The sequence below is a fragment of the Heteronotia binoei genome, chromosome 5, assembly GCF_032191835.1.
Source record: "Heteronotia binoei isolate CCM8104 ecotype False Entrance Well chromosome 5, APGP_CSIRO_Hbin_v1, whole genome shotgun sequence".
NCBI classification, from domain to species: domain Eukaryota; kingdom Metazoa; phylum Chordata; class Lepidosauria; order Squamata; family Gekkonidae; genus Heteronotia; species Heteronotia binoei.
The window spans coordinates 169,484,649-169,504,822 of NC_083227.1; the positions used below are offsets into that span (position 1 = coordinate 169,484,649).

Sequence of the window (20,174 nt, forward strand, 5' to 3'; positions counted from 1 at the left end):
CACAAGACCCGTTTAGCCACCTACTCCCTCAAGTTTCCCTGTAACAATGAAACTTGCAGGATTTCCCAAAGCGCATCTTCTTCAAATGTTACTCGTTTTTAAGGTTTAACTGTTTTTATGAAATTGAAATGTTACTGGTTTTTAAGGTTTTAAATGTTTAAGTATCTAATTGTTTTATACTTAAAATTGTTTAAATTTTATGCTTGATCAATTGTTGGAAGCCGCCCTGAGCCACTTGTGGGAAGGGCGGGATATAAATTCCGAATGAATGAAGAAAGAAAGAAAGAAAGAAAGAAAGAAAGAAAGAAAGAAAGAAAGAAAGAAAGAAAGAAAGAAAGAAAGAAAGAAAGAAAGAAAGAAAGAAAGAGTAGCTCCGTAGTAGCTGCAGGTCTCCTTTGCAGAGCCGGGCGCTTTCTCTTGAATCAGCAGCCCGGGAGGCTTTGCTGCCGCTGCATTGGAAGCATGGCGCGGGACGGCGGGCTGCTGCTGGCTCTGCGTAAGTCCCCGCTGGGAACTGCTCCATAAAGGTCTCCGGGTTGCAGCCCGGCAGCTGGGACGCCTGCTTTCTTCTGCTGCTTGCCCGTCGCCTGGGTCTCCCGGGAGCCTGGGGCCGAAGTGCCCGCCGCCGAGGGCGCGGTCAGGTTCTGGGGGTGCAACTCGGCACGGTCGCTCCCCTCCCTCCCTGCGGCCGCGCTTGGCAGACGCTTTGCCCGTTCGTTGGGGTAATGGATGGCTGTGCGGGGACACAAGTGCTGCGCGGCGGTTCCTTCTTCAGACTTGATGACGCTGAATTATAAGAGCGCGATAAGTGTTTGAGCAGCAGCGGCAGAAACCAGTCGGCTGTTAGCTTTAAAAAGCCTCTTCCTGGGAGGAAGCCCGTATTGAGACTGGGGAAGGCAAAGGCAAACCACCCCATAAAAAGGCGTTGACCAATTTCACACTAGACCTTTAATCCTGGTTTAGCCCTGTCCTTAAGCTGACATTCAACACTAAAATCATAGAATCATGAAGTCGTGGAGTTGGTTTATCTGATTCTATGATTCTAGTGTAGAATGTCAGTTTGGGGACAGGGCTAAAACTAACGTCACCCCAGAGTCGGAAGCGACTGGCGCTTGCCCAGGGGACCTTTCCTTTATTTTTAAAGCCCTATTGAATACATTTCTAAGTAGCCCCAATTAGGATCGCTCCGTTTGGTGTCAGTAGACTTAATTTTTTTTTTTGTAATAGGCTTCAAATCAATCCAGCGCTTTTCCGAAATGGTTTTTTTTTTTTTTTGCATCAACCATAGGATAAAGGGCTGAGGAACAGCGAGGCGCCTGATAATAATGCTTAACACTTATACAGCGCTTTCAGTGTTGAAGGACATCACATATACTGCTTTCAGTAATTCTTAGCCCTATAAGGTAGGCTAGTGTTACTATCCCCAAATTGCAGGATTAAGGCTGGGTAGCTTGCCAGAAATCACCTTGTTAGTTTATAGCTCTTGTAACATTTGAAGTGGCTTTTTTAAGGTCACAACTCTTTCCCCTAGCCACCGCTCTACACCAGCCTAGGACAGTTGTTTACATGTTTAATTAATAAAATACATAGCATGTATCTCTTTCAATTAATCTCTTCTTTGATAAACATCAAAGAGACTGAGTTGATGAGAGCTGCACAAAAGCTGACAGTTCCAACTTTTATGGATGGAGCTGCATTTTCTCAGACATTCAGGCTGTGGTCCGCTGCACTCACCGAGACTCACCTGGCCTCAAAATCTACTGGCTAATTTATTAAGGGAGCTGCTGCTTTTAATTTTTATCTCAGCTACATTAGTGCTACATACCATTGCCTCTGTTCTTTGTGTTTTTTAGATTTGCAGTTGCCTTTATTAATGTTATTGTTTTAATGTGGTTGTACTTTGCACTTCGAAAGTTGTTGTGTGTGATTTTGGAGCTAAGTAACAGGCAACACTATCGGCACTAGAACTCTGGAACTGTCACCAGAGAAATTAATCTGTTCCCTACTGTTGCCATCGTCTGCCCGTGGGTAAAGACTTATTTCGTTTGGCATTCCCTCTGTGATCCCTTCCTGCCCAGTTTTTAATTGCTGTTTTATGTTTTTGTACGTATTTTAGTTCTACTTTAAATGATGTGCGTTTTGTTGGTTTTAATGGTTTTTAAGACATGGTTTATTGTGTATGTTTTAAATTTGTTAGCAGCCTTAGTGGACCTTATGAGGGCAGAAAGGCAGAACATAACTTTTGTTAAATAAGGAAAATATTTACAGGTGAGCATTTCCCCAGCACTACATCATGGGGGGTGGGGAGGGGGGCTTCAGGTTGAATTGCTGCTGTTCAAAGACAAATAATTCCTGCTAGGAAAAATGTTGGCAGCTGTAGCTGTTAACCCCCCCCCCTGCCCCCCAGCCTTCAGTTTCAGGGAGGGACGGTGGCTCAGTGGTAGAGCATCTGCTTGGGAAGCAGAAGGTCCCAGGTTCAATCCCTGGCATCTCCAAAAAAGGGTCCAGGCAAAGAGGTGTGAAAAACCTCAGCTGGAGACCCTGGAGAGCCGCTGCCAGTCTGAGAAGACAAGACTGACTTCGATGGACCGAGGGTCTGATTCAGTATAAGGCAGCTTCAGATGCTCTTTAAGTGAGGGACAGTGGCTCAGCGGTAGAGCATCTGCTTGGTAAGCAGAAGGTCCCAGGTTCAATCCCCGGCATCTCCAACTAAAAAGGGTCCAGGCAAGGAGGCGTGAAAAACCTCTGCTTGAGACTCTGGAGAGCCGCTGCCAGTCTGAGTAGACAATGCTGGCTTTGATGGACCAAGGGTCTGATTCAATATAAGGCAGCCACATAGGGACAGTGGCTCAGTGGTAGAGCATCTGCTTGGGAAGCAGAAGGTTCCACCTTCAATCCCTGGCATCTCCAACTTAAAAGGGTCCAGGCAAGTAGGTGTGAAAAAACTTTGCTTGAGAACCTGGAGAGCAGGGGAGGGACAGTGGCTCAGTGGTAGAGCATCTGCTTGGGAAGCAAAAGGTCCCAGGTTCAATCCCCGGCATCTCCAACTAAAAAGGGTCCAGGTAATAGTGTGAAAAACCTCAAGCTTGAGACCCTGGAGAGCCGCTGCCAGTTAGGGGAGGGACGGTGGCTCAGTGGTAGAGCATCTGCTTGGGAGGCAGGAGGTCCCAGGTTCAATCCCTGGCATCTCCCAACTAAAAAGGGTCCAGGCAAAGAGGTGTGAAAAACCTCAGCTTGAGACCCTGGAGAGCCGCTGCCAGTCTGAGAAGACAATACTGACTTTGATGGACTGAGGGTCTGATTCAGTATAAGGCAGCTTCATATGTTCTTCCCAGAGGCAAAGAGGGAAGTCAAGAATCCTGACTTCTTAAGCCAACCTCCTCTCTTTTGTCCCAAGCATGACTCCCATGACTTGGCTTCAGGACTTGAACATCTCTCTGGGCTCTGTACAAATGTGTTACATTCCCCCCGCCCCCTGCTATTTTATATTATAAATTTTAAATACCTGGAAAAGGTGTCTATATCTTAAAGGACATAAATGGACCATGTCATGGGTTTCAGACCCAGAATCCCCCTGCACCTCTCCTAGATCCTCAGGCCCTCTTCCATCTACTTGCATGGGATATTGGATTTCGCCTGGAGTCAGTTGAGGTGGCAAGTGATACAAGCTAGAAAAATTTATTTTCCACTTTAAGGAGTATTTTTACTGTTTCTAATGTTGAGGCATTTCTGGAATTTCACATTCTTTGGCCTTAGTTGGTCCTTGCATGAAAGTGACTTCAGGTGGGTGGATGGGTGACATCAGCCTTGTTCTAGAAATGATTGTGCTTCTTCTGCACAGAAGAAGTGAGCCAAAAATCCCATACCTGGATGCCTTCTCTTAGGGCAGGGGTGTCAAACTCATTTGTTATGAGGGTCAGATCTGACATAAATGAGGCCTTGTTGGGTCGGGCCGTGTCAGGCCAGGCCGTGCCTCTTTAACCTTAGGTAGCAGAGATGTAAAGTTTATAAAGGACACAGACAAACACAATTAAAGATTTAAAAAACCCTTAAAACATGCTTCAAACATTAGCACTTGTTGGTCTTAAAGGTGCTTTCTTTGTATTTCTCCTATGGGATCCAGGGAACTGTGCAAAGGAAGCTCTGGCTCTTTCCCCAGGTGACCAGAAGGGGGAGAAGCTGCAGTCAGTAGAAGGAAGAGAAGCTTGGCTCGGTAGCTCTGCTGTGCGTTGAGAGAGCTTGGCAAAGCAAGCACTCCCTCCCCCCCTACCTCCCCAAGGGAAAAGCCTCAGCTAATGGAGAAAATTGAGGTTTTGCTCTGTAGCTCCTGTACAGTTGAGCAAGCCTTACAAAGCAAGCTGAGATGCAGAAGGAAGCAAGAGAGAGGGAGAAGGAAGCAGATTGCAGCCAGTTGCTTGGGGGCCTCATTCGGCCCCCAGGCCACATGTTTGACACCCTTGTCTTTGGGTCTTAAATCTAGTACTTGGTCTCAAGCATGCTGCAGTTTTATGTGTACTTATTTGAACATAAGACCTGCTGGATTTAATGGGACTTCCATCTTAATAAACATGCATTCACTTGTCCGTTTAGTTTCCATATGAGAGGGCATGTTCTGCTCTAAATGATGCAGTTGCTTTTGTTGAAAATAAGAACCATCCAAAGCCAAGTCTGTTTTGGTGAGAACAATATGAGGCTGAATCCAAACTAATGCCCCTTAATATAGTAGTATGTTTCTCATAAAAATCTGTACACCAAGATTCTACTACTCTCCTCCTTTCACAAAGATTCATCTTCTTCCTGCAGTGTTCCTTTGGTTTTAGCCTGATGCATTTCTTCCTACTTTGTGGCAGACTGGCTGCTTTTCTGACATTCATGAATCAACTGTAATCAGCATTAGGTAGGAATGATTAAGTACTTTGTCGCTAGCCAAGCTCACTGCTACTTTTATTGATTAGTGCAGTTGTGAAATAACAATAAAAATGAATAGATATTTCTGGTGAGTTGAAGAAACTCACCTCCTAGGAATTCATGGATTCCCCCGCCTCCTAGGAATTCATGGATTCCTATGTATCTGTCTCTTGGGTCTTCATATATATATATATAATTTCTGATAACCCAAATAATATTAGACTGCAATCCTGTGTACACTTTCCTGGGAGCAAGTTATATTGAACTCAGTGGATTTCCTCCTCCTTTTTGGGGGGTGGATTGGGTTGTGCCTGTGCCTGGAAGTAATGGCAACCTCTGAGGCCCCAACTAAGATGTTCAGAGAAGTGGGTTGATAGCCTGGCTCTTCTTCCTGGCCCTCTTCTCCAAATACTTGCTTGGGTTGGCCCTGCTTAGCTTCCGAGATCTGATGAGATCAGGCTTGCCTGGCCTGCCCAGGTCAGGGCAGTAGCATTTCCCTCTGAGTAGAAGGCTTCCTCCCTTAAGAGCCTTGTGTTAATGTCAAGTCAGAAGTTCAAGAATTTTTTAATCCATTTAGCAGAAGTTTAAAAGCATAAAGATGAGAGTACTGGAATCCAGGGGGATCCCCGCTGTCTTTGGTCACAGAGGAAGTGGAAGAGAGAGAATGGACTGCTGGCACTGAAAGCAAAATAAGATTAATCCTTAGATGTTCCCAGGGGGTTTTTTGTAGCAGGAACTCCTTTGCATATTAGGCCACACACCCCTGATGTAGCTAATCCTCCTAGAGTTTACAGTAAGCTCTAGGTACCTGTAAGCTCTTGGTACAGGTCCCACTGTAAGCTCCAGGAGGACTGGCTACATCAGGGGTGTGTGGCCTAATATGCAAAGGAGTTCCTGCTACAAAAAAGCCCTGGATGTTCCTGCAGGCTTGCCAAATGACCAGAAAAAAATCAGCATGGCTTGTCTTGATACATAGCCATCGTGGAGCTTTTAATGGCATGGACATAGGCACAGGTCAAGCTGCCGTGAAAGACAGCTGAAAAACTGGCAAACCTAATTCAGATCCAATGAGTACAGCAACTTGAATTGGAAGTCTGGTCATGTTAACCCTGCTTAGCAGTTACTAGTGTACTTAGGATTCAAAAGCTGTAGCTCTGAAACTGAACAAATAGACTTCTTCCGACTGGGTGCCTATTTATAAGAGTAGAAAGTTCCCAACAGGGGTCTGACCTGGGGGCACCTTGACTGGCTACTACACCTCCTCACATGGATTCTACAGAAGCTCTGTGGCTAAGAATGTGAGAGGCAAAAGTCAGGCAATCTATGGCTGGGAAAGAGTGCTAGCTGCCCATGCAGCAAGGGGAGAAGGGGCCTGCTGGGTATTTTCAGGGCATCCTATGTTCAGTTCAGATGTCATTGCAAAGCCTTGGTTCAGTGAAACTTACTATGGTTAGTGAGTTGCCTGAATTTGGCTCCCTCACTTACCATAGTTAGTTTAACTCCCTTAAACCAGATTCTGAAATTGGTTTATTAGTCACGGATTGCTTCTGCATAGAAGTCTTTTTTCCTTTTCACCTGTAACGGGAACATCCACATAATGTTGTGGTAATTCTGTGGAAGACTTGTGGGCTTTTCAGGGCTGTCGCAATTAAAGCAGATTTAACAACAACAAAAAAAAGCTTATTTGAAGTTATTCAAAAGAGGAACGGCAAGATCTGTGTGGATGCTTCTTCAGCAGCTGGTACACGATGGGAGATGGATCCAAGCTCTGCTTTCAAAATGACGTGGGATTGCTGCTTGCTCTCATGCGTTGTTACTCTCCCATTGAGTACTTTAAAAGGTTCTTTCTCTTTCTCAGACCCTCCACATTGTACCCTTACAGTGCTGCGGGGCTCACAAGAGGCCCCAGCATGATGGTCGTTGCACTGTGCTTTTGCACAGACATGATGGAAGAAAGGAGCAGAGAAAGAGTAGTGGGTGGCGGCGGCAGCAAGCAGAATAGTGTTTTGCTCCTGCCCTGCTCACTTCTTTTCAATCACCCATGTAAATGCAGCCACAGTTTACTTTTGATGTATGCATGGAGAATCCTGGCTTACTGCATTTCATACTCACTGGGCCAAGAGGTGTCTGTTGAGCTCCTGCAAATTGAAACTACTCTAGCTTTTCTCTGCCACTTGAGAGAAGTCTCCTTTTATGTGAGGTTCAGTTTAATTAGTATGTATTATTATCTGGCGAGATGAAAGTGTTAATGTCGATTCCATACAACTTGACTGAGAAAGGGAATATGGATCCTTGTTCTCCAGCACGAGCTTCCTTTAGCTTGATGCCTCAATTCAGACTGGGAGAGCAGCTGGTATATTTTTTTTGGGGGGGGGAGGGGGGTGGAAGAGTGAGAGAGCCTGAGAGAATTTGTCAAGGCAAATTAAGACTATGTACTTGTCTGCGAACCAGATCCTAGAAACAAATCACAATTAAAATAAGCTATGGCTTCTTGTGATGTCTGAATCATGCCACTGTGGAAGGCTTTCCCTGCCTCTGTCAAGCTTTCTAGATGAGTCGTTCCACCTGAATTTAGGTTTGTGTCCCAGAGTGCCATGATTTTTAGTAATTTCTTAGCTCAATAATAGATACAGCTGTTCTTCTAGGGGTAGAGCTTGTATAAATTGGTCTTGTTCAGTGGGATCAGTTCCCAGTTGGTGTTAAATTGGGAGGTCGATGCTTCCATTGTTTGCTGGGGTAGTCTTTCCACTTATTTCTGCTATAAATTAGATATTCTGCCTGGCAGGAGGGGTCTGTTGCAGGGCATGACTTATTGCTAATGCCTGGCGGGACTCTGCCCTATAGCCTACCTGGACCCAGCTTGTCATAATGTAAGCTTTCTCATGAGTACATGTGATGTGTATCCACAGTTGCACAGTTCCAGTATGCAGAAGTAGGTCTCTCTCCTGTGCTTTGTGAATATGGAAGTTCTTGTTCAGAGGTGAACTTAAACTTTAACTCTCTGCAAAAACAGGTCTTCAGGGGAAATGATGCAGACTCTGGCTTTTTGCTTTCTTCACATCAGGAAATGAATCAACTTTGTTTAGTTGGTTACCCGCAGGTTCCACAGCTACCCTGTCCTTCCTGCCACTGCCTGTTTAAACCATATCACATGATGTACCTGAAGTCATGTTCAAGCAAGCAGTTTAGACAAGGAATTTCCCACGTAAGATGCTTGACCAGGCTTAAGTTTTCCAGCAGCAATTGGCTCTATACTGGGTCCTTTCTTGCACCATCAAGTCACTCTGTTTTAGTGGATGAAGATTTGAAAGTGGTACTGCTGTAAGAATTATGCTGGTGCTTAAATTCTCTGAATCAGATTTTTTGCCTGTGTTGACATTTACAGCTAACTTGCTATGTATGTCGCTATGTAATTAATGGGGCTTATTCCTAAGTCTTGGGACGCAGGTAAGTACCATAAGATAATAGAGCCCACCAGGTAATGAGAGCTCTCTGACCCAAGCAGCATACTTAGGGACAAATTATGTTATCTGGAAGTACTAATGTACACCCCTAAAAAAGCCCCAGATTTGCACTTTCGCTTGTGCGGCAACCTCCCCTCATGCTACATTTTTGCTGCTTAGAGAGCTAGTTTGGTGTAGTGGTTAAGAGTGCAGACTCTTATCTGGGAGAACTGGGTTTGATTCCCCACTCCTCCACTTGCAGCTGCTGGAATGACCTTGGGTCAGCCATAGCTCTGGCAGAGTTTGTCCTTGAAAGGGCAGCTTCTGGAAGAGCTCTCTCAGCCCCACCCACCTCACAGGGTGTCTATTGTGGGGGAGGAAGATAAAGGTGATTGTGAGCCACTCTGAGATTCGGAGTGGAGGGCGGGATATAAATCCAATATCAATATCTGCTTGAGGCGGCAAAATCCATAGAGCTGAGCAGTTCAGATATCCAATATGGCTAGAAAGGGAGAGGGCTTTAAGACATAAGCTCCAGCCTCTATGTTATATAAAAAGTCATGTTGGTATACTACAGGAAGTGCTGGTGGTGGGGGAGTGATAGGAACTACAGGAACAATGGGGGAGGAAGCACATAGCCCTTGTTCTCCATTCTAATTGTTCAAAATCTGCAAGTTTTAGATATATAACTGATGGTGTTCCCTAAAAATACTGGCAAGTATCATTTGGTGATGATACTGAGAATGTTGTTCCAGTTTGGCACAGTATCTTGGGGTCCCTTCACAGAATTCTAGTTTCCAGAGTCCCACAGGAAGAAAGAATGAATGTTAAACTAATTAAAATCTATGATGTAGATATGCTTAGAGAGGCACAATGAACTCAGAGTGGCTCCACACAGCAGTCTCTTTGCGCTGCTGCAGAATCCTTTTTCTGCATTCAGCTGCAAACAGGATTGAAATGGGTGCTCCATACAGCACCATATTCCCTTCAACAAAGATCCTCTTTCTTCTTTCAAGTTTCCTTTACTTCTTAATCTTTAGCATGGTTATTACTCCTGTTCTCTCCCAGCTATCTGGTGCTCTCATGGTATCCATGAACCATTGTTTGACTATAAGATACTGTTTCCTTGAGGAGGGAGGAAAATAAGATGGAAGGAGAAGAAAGAGATGAAATTCTCAAGGGGCAGTAGGCATGGGATGTGCCAATAGCACTTTGTCCAGGTAAGACTGGTTGCTGCCACAATTATTTGAGCAGAAGCCTTCTGAAGATGCCACCCTGCCAAATGGGTAAGATTGCAACTGGCCCTGAAGACTTAGTTTCATTTAAAGAAACTAGGTTTTTATATACTACCCCTATGCTGATCCTAGGTTGAAACTCCATACCCTCATTATATGTTCTGTTTTTGCCATGTTGAGCACTGAGAAAAAGTGGGAATTGAGCAGTTCTGCCCTCTCTTCATTACCTGTTACAATTTCACTTTCCTGCCCTCGCAATGGGCCTAGCGTGCCCTTACTCTTTTTCTTACTCTGAACATAAGAAAATAACCCTTTTTTGTTGTTTGTAGCATCTTTGGCCAGCCTAAGCTCATACTGAGCTTTAGCTTTCCTAACTTTTTTTCTACAAGCACTGGTGATTTGTTTGTATTCATCCTTGGTTATAAGGCCCTTGGTTATAAGAGCTACCGATGTTTCCATTTTGAGTTGAAGATGTCCTGAATCCCATGGTGAATGACCCCGAACTAGGATAGGCGATGGTACTGTCAGCTGTGGGTGCCACTGCAAGGGTCCAGGGTCGACCTTGAGAAGACTAGCATGGAAACAAGGGTGGATGTGTTTTAGTGCTTTAGACAGTTGCACTTCAGCAGTTACATTATTTATAATCCGTTTGATTAAGAAAGGGCCCAAGTATTTTAACCCCAATTTTTTAGAGGGTTGAGAGTTTGACAGGTTCTTTGTGGAGATGTACATCATGTCTCCCACGGTATCTTTGTGGAGATGTACACTGTGTCTCCCACCTTAAGGTCCCAAAGTTTGGAATGGTTTTTGTCAAACTGCTTTTTGTAAATATCTTTGGCTTTTTCTAATTCAGCTTGGATGATTTTTCATCCATGAGAGATGGTTCCCCACCACTCCAAAAATCAGGGGAATTACCAGAGGAGGGTGCTCCTGGAAGCTCTAGAAGAGGCTTCCCCTCATAGCCCTTGGCAATGAGGAAGGGGCTGGTATTAGTCGAACTGGTGATGCTATTATTATAGGCATACTCGGCAAAGGGGAGGAGGGATACCCAGTTGTCCTCTTGATATGAAACATAATAGCACAGAAATTGATCGAGCACGCTGTTGGCACGTTCTGTCTGCCCATCTGTCCGGGGGTGGTAAGCAGAGTTCAACCCCTGTTCAATGCCCGTTAGCGCGCAGAGCTCCCCCCAGAACTTGGCAACGAACTGCACCCCCGTGTTGGAAATCACCTTGGTGGGGAATGAGTGGAACCTGACCACGTGTTGAAGGAAGAGGTCTGCCAATTTCTTGGCTGTAGGTAGTTGTTTACAAGGAACAAACTGGGCTTGTTTAGAAAACGCATCCAAATCACTGATTTCCCTTGGGAGGGTGGTAAGTCTGTGATAAAGTCCATGGAGATACATTCCCAGGGCGGGGTGGCCGTTTGCAGGGGTTGGAGTTCCCCGGGAGGTTTCCCCCCTCATTTTTTCGCAATGAGGCATACTAGGCAACTGGTCACATACTGGGAAACATCCTTATGTAATCCCAGCCACCAGAACTGTCATTGGACGAGGTGGAGGGTTTTTACAAAGCCAAACTGGGCATCATGTGATTGCTTCATCACCACTTGGCGGAGCGGATCTGGAATATAGAGCTTTGAGTCTTTATACCACAAGCCATCAGGCCCCGTGGATAGGCCCAGTTCTGGGTTCGGGGGGTTGTGAGCAAGCTCGACTCGTAAGGAAGCAAGGAAGGAATCATTTGGCTTGGGGTCAGCTGGGGGACTTTGAGCATGGCACCATATGGTGACCATTACCCCAAGTTGGGAGGGTGAGAACAGTGAGCCAATTATGACCTTCCATTTGCTGTCATGCTGGGGGAGGTGGGAGAGCGCATCTGCTAAGAAGTTTTGTTTCCCTGGGATGTACCCTAGCATGAATTGGAATTTGTGAAAAAAAATCCCGCCCATTGAATCTGCTTGGTGCTCAGCTTCCTGGTCTCTATCAGGGATTCTAAGTTTTTGTGATCGGACCACAGTTCAAAAGGCACCCTGGCTCCCTCTAGGTAGTGGTGCCAGGTTTCCAAAGCGAATTTGATAGCCAATGCCTCCTTATCCCACACAGACCAATTACATTCTGTGGAGGAGAACTTTTTGGAAAGGTAGGCACAGGAGTGCAGTTTCCCATCTCCCCCTTCCTGCAGCAGGATGGCCGCTCAGGTGGCGTTGCTTGCGTCACATTGGACCACAATTTTTTTTTCTCACCTATTTTTTTTTTCTCCCGTGATTGGGCAGGTCATATGAAACCCCTTTGAAGGTTAATTTTAATGAATTTCTTTAACTCCTCCCGCTCTTGGCGGCTCATAGAGTACAGCTCAGCTTTCAGTAAGCTAAGTGGCTCAGTCTCTATCAGCTCAGTGGCACAGTCCATGGAGCAGTGGGGGGCGGGGGAGTTCATTGGCCTCCAATTCCTCAAAGACTCCTGTGAGGAATCACTTATCCAGCTGAGGCTTCTTCCCAGCCCAAGCGGTCACTTAATAAAACTTTTCTCCTCACAGACCAGCCTGGCCGTCTGACAGAAATACCCTGAGTAGAAAGTGGCACACATGTTTTTAATTTTTAAAACCAAAAGAAAAGGTTTATTGGTTTTTCAAAGGCAGGGGATGGGAATGTATTTACAGAAATAAAATTAAGGAATAAAGTAAATCAGTTGGCAGAACTTAACAGTATACACAATAAACACAGCACTCCCTCTGGGTGCTTACCAAGGCTGTCTCAGCCTTCAAACAAATGAACTGAAAGCTAGGTTATCCTAAGATTGGAAAACCCAAATAAAAACCAAAAATCAGCTGTGCCCAGTATAAATTTGGCTGGCACTATACTGTCCCACACACTCAAACGCACTTAACGCCCTGAGGCTATCTTTGAAGGTCCACCTCAGACCCTGCTTCCAGATCGCCTGGACACTGACTCTCTCTCAGGGTACTATCACTAACCCACAACTTCCGAGTCGAGTCCCTTTTTGGTCGGAAGCCTTTGCCTGTCCTGGATCTCTCCTCTGATAACCAAACTTCAGCCCCTCGGCTATCAGTGTGGGTATGATGTTCTGATTTTACACAGGAGTCTGATTACTGGTCTGTCAGCACTCCTAAAATAGAGCTGTCACCAGAGGATTACTTGGCCTCTAAAAAGAAAATAAAAACCTCCTCAGAACAGAACCTTATTTCGGCACTAGTTCTGTCCTTCACAGCTCTCAATGCTCAAACATGTCTTTTCCCTGTCCGTGCAACTCCAGACTGATGCCAGAGAGCCCCTAGTCTCTGCCCTGCCCTCTATTTAAGTTTCTTTGGTTGCTAGGAGGCAGTCCAGCCAATCCCAGTGAGCCTGCTATTTAACTCACTCCAAGTTTGGCTGCACGGACTGTTTTAAAGTCCGTCACAACTCCTTTTAAGTCCTGGTACTCTGAGGGGATCGTGGCTACATCGTCTCTTGCCAGACATAGTTTTTCCATTTGTTGGGGAGGTTCAGGTCCCCAGTCTCCTTTCCACACTTGGTCCTTGCACTTCTCATCTTGGAAGTAAATAGAGTGACCGCTCCATTGCACAAAGGGGTCATGGTCCGCTAACCATTGGAACCCCAATATTACTTGGAAGCAGGCAGAGGGGGTGGTCATGAATGGCTGTGCTTCCCAATGAACCCCACCCCAAAGGTGCAGGGGGCTGTTTTGTGGGTGCAGGGGTCCCCCTTCATGGGCTCCTCGTCCATCGGTTAGAACAATATTGGGGAGGGTAGTGCACTGTGCATCAGTCCCAGGGCATCTACTAAACCCCCGGGGACAAGAGATCTCGGGAGCACCCAAAGTCTAATAGGACCCACACATTCATAAACCCCGTTAGTGGATTTACTAGGGAGATGGGAACAAAATATAAAATCTCGGAAACTCTCACTTGTAGTGGCATGGCGATGGCAGCGACCTGCTTTTGCGCACTCTTCACAGCAGGTTGTTGGCGTTTCCTGCCAACCGGTCCTCACCACTCTCCTCCCCCAAGGTCTTGCTGCATTGGACCAGGTAGTGGAGAAGGGCAGCGCTCCCTTTTCTGCCTTGAGTGGGGGATTCTTTTTCTTCAGATCCCCTTTTTTAGGGGATGACTGCGAGGTCCCTTGTGGGGTGCTCAGGCATTCTCTGGCTATGTGATTTTCTCTCCCACACTTGAAACACAGGCAGTTTTTCGCTCACCACTCCTTTTCTCCAGGGGGAATCAGTTGCTTTCGGGGGGGGGCCTTCCCTTCACCCTTGTCTTTAGGCCATTTGGAGATGGCCCCCTCTTGTTGCTTCCTGTGATGTGCCACTACTTTCTGCCAGTCCTCGATCTTGCCTGCTAGCTGGATCCACTCCACCAGGGTTTGTGGGTTCCCAGTGGCGAGTGCTTGTTTGAACAGAGGCGAGTTGAGCCCCTTCTGGTATTGCTCAATCCTCGTTCTCTCATCCCAGCCATGCACTCTGCTGTCCTGGTTGTGGAACCTTTCCCAGTTTGTCTGAGTGGTTTACATCAAAACACTGCAAAGCTCAGAAATACACTAAAACATTCAGATTTCTTGGGCCAAACCTGGTACACACCAGGATTAAACAAAAAAGAATATATCCATTTAACAGAAGCAAAAACAACAACCTTAAAAGAGTTAACTTCAAAAAATCAATTCATGGAAAAAATGTATTGGAATGTAAGACAGGCTCACCTATCCCTTGGTATCAATATTTTCAGTTACACCATTTAAGCCAACAAATAAAACTATCCAATATAATGAAACAAAAACTTACCCTATTTGAGATGTTGATTCAGTATTCTTATGACAATAGATCTGGTTTAATTTCAAAAGTGTACAATCTACTAGGAACCCTTGAGGAAAACAGGATTCTGTCATACCAGAAAAAATGGAATACTTTATGCAATTTGTCAATAACAACTGAAGTGTGGGAAAAAATATGGGAAAATACAAAAACATGCTCTTCAATAATGCCTCTCCAACTCCAGTATTTTAAAATAATGACATTTTGGTGCTTTCCTTTGCAATTATCCCACATAACCAAAACTGCACAACCATACTGCTGGAGGCATTGTAACCAAATTGGCTCCTACATTCATACTCTATCTCAACAAAATATTTCAATGACACAAGAAGCTTTGCTATTGAATTTTAGACCAGAGAACAAAGCTCCCCAAGTTGTACAAGAAAGAATTACCTTATTACTGTATGCAACTAAATCAACAATAGCCAGTACATGGAAAATTGACAAAACTTGGTACAATAAAACCTGGTACAATAAACTCTGGAATTTTTATATCCTAACAAAACTTAATGACAAATTGAAATCATTAAGGGACTCTAACTACCATTCTGATATAGTGACTGTCTGGTTTCCAGTTTTAGAATTCCTACAAGAAAGATCTGAGACACCTACTGTTATAGAAGTTTTTCATTTATGGTAAATGGGATTTATTTACAATAAGTTTGGCAACAGTGACATGGAAACGTATTTGCTTATTAATACTGTTAAATAATACGTAAGTTTGTATTGCTACATAACAAAATGACCAATAAAAATTATTGGGGGGGGAGAAATACAATAAAACATTACACTATTAACTTTAAAAAGCGAAGAATACTAAAAAATTCTTAAAGATGTCATCAGAATCACAGGTATTGCTATCCTCTGGGAGGAAGGGAGAAACCGAGAGGTGGGAGTGCCAAGATGGAAACTGTTGCAGTCCTCTACAAAATCCCTGGTGAAATATCTCTGCCTTGCAAGCCCTGCGGAACTGTAAACGATCCTGCAGGGCCTGCTAGAAGGTGGCAGTGGGTTCCACCAGAAAAAACCCTGGCCCTGGTTGAGGGTGGCTGGACATCTCTTGGGCTGGGGATTACCAGCAGATGTTGGTCAGCAGAGTGCAAGGCTCTCGTGTCAGCTCTGCTACTGTCTTCAATAAAAGACACTCTCCATGTAGTCAGGATAAGTGTTTATTTTGAATGATAGAAAACAGACTTCCAGGGAAGTGTCTAAACTGAGGTGGGGTAGGATGTGCACAGGTTATATACCTTATCTGGAGCCATTACTATCCTGCCAGAATTCAAGCAAAAAAGCAAGCCTTAGCAAGACAATTAGTTCTCACAAGAAAATGAAAGAGAAACAGTTACACACACCAGGAGATATATTTAACCCTGAGAGCCAGCTTGTGCTGATCTAACAGTGGGGTCCATGTCTTAGTTTCGATACAAGGTAGACACAATATCTGTGAGCGAGCGAGCGGGCGGGCAAGCAGCCTAAAATAACACCAAAAAACCCACATGGCAAGGGGGTATACTAGGAGAGGTGGTTTTGAAGGTACGCTGTTAAGGGCCTTAAGGGCCTTGAACCTGCTCTGGTACTCCACTGGAAGCCAATGCAGCTGCTGTAGTGCAGAAAAGATGTGAGCTGTGTATGGGGTCCCCTTCAGGACCCAGGCTGCTGCATTTTGCACCAGTTGGAGTTTCCAGGTCAGTCTCAAGGTACCCATCTGTTACTTTTCAAGTCTCTCTCTGTGTGTGTAGCTAGTTGGTTTACTGTAATCTCTATTTTAACCCTATAATATACCTTTAACAAATTCTCCCATGTTAAATTGTGCGTTAAAGAGCTGGTTGGCAAGAGAGGTTGATGGGTGTGCTAACTCCATGGCCTTAGTGACTATATTTTGAACAGATAAGCAAGCCTGTGAATTTTAGGGAGTGCAATCCTTGAGACACAGCAGGCCTTTTCCAGTATCATAAACATTCTTCTGCCAGATGGTGATGCCTACGTGTTCTCTAGGTTGTAAATAATGGAGAAGGGTTATAGCATCAGCCTGACATTTGGCCAGCCATGGCTAAGCAAAGGACAGGGCTTGACACTTGCTTTTGTGTTCACTGCTGGAGGAAGAGATCACAGCTGCTTCCTCCTTCTCACAAGATTGTGATCCAGGTGTGATCACAGCAGTCTGCTTCCCCTCCTTATTCTCACAAACAGATGTGAAAGTGGCAGTGGCTCCTATGTCTGGATCACACTACTCAAAGCTCTTCCACACATAGTGTGTATTCCAGGCATGGATTCGTCAGCCACCTCTTTGCCAGCCACTAATCTCTTCCCACAGAGGCAGCATCTGCTGCATTTGCATGTGGATGAAGAAGATGATGAAGAAGAAGATATTGGATTTATATCCCGTCCTCCACTCCGAAGAGTCTCAGAGCGGCTCACAATCTCCTTTACCTTCCTCCCGCACAACAGACACCCTGTGAGGTAGATGAAGATATTGGATTTATATCCCGCCCTCCACTCCGAAGAGTCTCAGAGCGGCTCACAATCTCCTTTACCTTCCTCCCGCACAACAGACACCCTGTGAGGTAGATGAAGATATTGGATTTATATCCCGCCCTCCACTCCGAAGAGTCTCAGAGCGGCTCACAATCTCCTTTCCCTTCCTCCCCCACAACAGACACCCTGTGAGGTAGATGAAGATATTGGATTTATATCCCGCCCTCCACTCCGAAGAGTCTCAGAGCAGCTCACAATCTCCTTTACCTTCCTCCCCCACAACAGACACCCTGTGAGGTAGATGAAGATATTGGATTTATATCCCACCCTCCACTCTGAAGAGTCTCAGAGTGGCTCACAATCTCCTTTCTTTTCCTCCCCTGCAACAGACAGTCTGTGAGGTAGATGAAGATACTGGATTTATATCCCGCCCTCCACTCCGAAGAGTCTCAGAGCGGCTCACAATCTCCTTTACCTTCCTCCCCCACAACAGACACCCTGTGAGGTAGATGAAGATATTGGATTTATATCCCGCCCTCCACTCTGAAGAGTCTCAGAGTGGCTCACAATCTCCTTTCTTTTCCTCCCCTGCAACAGACAGTCTGTGAGGTAGATGAAGATACTGGATTTATATCCCGCCCTCCACTCTGAAGAGTCTCAGAGCGGCTCACAATCTCCTTTACCTTCCTCCCCCACAACAGACACCCTGTGAGGTAGATGAAGATATTGGATTTATATCCCGCCCTCCACTCCGAAGAGTCTCAGAGCGGCTCACAATCTCCTTTCCCTTCCTTCCCCACAACAGTCACCCTGTGAGGTAGATGAAGATATTGGATTTATATCCCGCCCTCCTCTCCGAAGAGTCTCAGAGCGGCTCACAATCTCCTTTATCTTCCTCCCCCACAACAGACACCCTGTGAGGTAGATGAAGATATTGGATTTATATCCCGCCCTCCACTCCGAAGAGTCTCAGAGCGGCTCACCATCTCCTTTATCTTCTTCCCCCACAACAGACACCCTGTGAGGTGGGTGGGGCTGGAGAGGGCTCTCACAGCAGCTGCCCTTTCAAGGACAACCTCTGCCAGAGCTATGGCTGACCCAAGGCCATTCCAGCAGCTGCAAGTGGAGGAGTGGAGAATCAAACCCGGTTCTCCCAGATAAGAGTCTGCACACTTAACCACTACACCAAACTGGCTCTCATCTTAATGAAACAGAAGAGGCAACTGCTGTGTTGTGCTGCGCTGCCTGAGGAGGTGGCAGTGCTCAACAGGCGGTTTAGTCAGATGGTGGCAGTGGCTCTCCGGAGCCCGAGCCAGATAAGAAATTTGCTAGTAGGTTTTCCCCCCAGTTCATTTTGGCACCATAGGTAATAGAATGGGATTCTTGCTTGTGGCAATTCCTCTCCTTTACTTCATTTGATGCTGAAAGTACCTTAGAAAATATGGAAGATATTTTGGGTAAAAAAGGTTGTGGTTTTGCAGCTCTTGAGACAATGTGGATACATGACGTCTCAACCTCACATTAGTTCATAACTCACGGATGGCAGTTTCCTGACAGTGACCCCCTCAAGAGTAGTGGGGAAACAACTGGTTTCTGTTCTCATGCAAACCACTGCCTGGAAGAGGCTTCTGTCAGCACAGTCGTGGTAGTTCAGACTCTGCTTCATTTGTGACTTCATTGACAATTCAGTGTGGAGGGTTCTGGACTGTCCAAACTAATCCATAGAGAATAAAGATCAAACTACAGATGGCATTTGGCTGTGTGATATTTTCCACAATTAAGAACATAAGAGATGCCTTGTTGCCCTTTTCTGCACTTTTTCAAGTACTATAATATCTTTTTTGAGGTGTGGTGAGCAGAATCGTACGCAGTATTCCAAATGAAGCCACACTATCAATCAGAAAAATGGCCCATCCAGTCCACCGCTCTGTCACACAGTGGCCAAAAAACCCAGGTGCCATCAGGAGGTCCACCAGTGGAGAAGCTCTCCCACTGTTGCTCCCCCAGCGCCAAGACTACAGAGCATCACATGCAGAGTTCCATCTATACCTTGTGGCCAATAGCCACTGATGGACCTCTGCTCCATATGTTTATCCAGTCTCCTCTTGTTACTAGTTGTTCTCCCCAATACTTCTACCATCACTGTGATTGTGCTGCTGTGTGGTCATGCCTTTTTATGCCTGTTTGTTGATACGTTGTACTGCCCTCAGACTTTTATACTGTATGCTTTTATGATGGTTTTTATATTTTAATTTGTAGGTGTGTTAAATTTTTGTTGTAAGCTGCCCTGAGCCCACTTTCGGGAAAGGGCAGGATATAAATCTAAAAATTAAATTAAATTCCTTTAGAATGCCTCACAATCCTTCCTGGTTCTCACCACCCTGAACAATTTAGTGTCATCTGCAAATTTAGCCACTTCACTGCTTACTTCCAACTTCAAATCATTAATGAACAAGTCAAAAAGCATCAGACCCAGTACTGAGCCCTGCGGCACCCCACTGCTTACCACCTTCCGCTGTGAAAATGGCCCATTTATACTCCCTCTCTGTTCCCTATTAATTAGCCAGTTTTTGATCCACAAGAGAACTTGTCCTTTTAGAGAGCCAGTTTGGTGTAGTGGTTAAGTGTGCAGACTCTTATCTGGGAGAACCGGGTTTGATTCCCCACTCCTCCACTTGCACCTGCTGGAATGGCCTTGGGTCAGATAGCTCTTTCAGAGGTTGTCCTCGAAAGGGCAGCAGCCCCACCCACCTCGCCAGCAATCACCGTGTCCTGCTGATTGTTTTCATCCCACCATGTTTCTGAAATGCCCACAATGTCTGTTTCCCCCCAACACTAAGCATTCCAACTCCCCAGTTTTACCTGAGACACTTCTAACATCTGTATATAAACATCTATAATTTCCCAGGCATGATAGGCCAGCAACCTTCTTCCAGCTGCCTCAAGACCTTGCCAGGCAGTGCATACTGTTTGTCACTGTGAGGAACCCCGTCAGAGGCTTTACTTGGGAGTGACCACTTTAAATTTCTCCCCGGTCACCTTCCCTCAGTCCCTCAGTCAGACTCACAGAAATCCTGTCAGAACTAGTAATATTTGGCACCAGACGGTTTTAACATTAACAACCACAAAATATTTATTAGGTAACAAAAGGTAAGGAGGGGGATGAAATAATATTGATTATAACTGTTCAATATTAAAAGGCAAATCAGTTGGCAGCTGGTTGACAGAATAAAATAATTACAAAGACTGTCAAGCATGCGATTTTCAAAAGAAGAAGTCAAGTAG

General features: G+C 45.4%; 1 protein-coding gene across 1 annotated transcript in view; it reads left to right on the forward strand.

Moving 5' to 3' along the window:
- The first annotated feature begins 379 nt into the window (after window positions 1–379).
- Window positions 380–20,174, forward strand: part of ADGRE5 (adhesion G protein-coupled receptor E5) — a 121,532-nt gene continuing 101,737 nt past the window's right edge. Inside the window, exon 1 of the mRNA XM_060240703.1 lies at window positions 380–496. Within this exon, the coding sequence (XP_060096686.1) occupies window positions 463–496 (34 nt within the window). The 5' untranslated portion in view covers window positions 380–462. The remainder of the gene's footprint in view (window positions 497–20,174) is intronic.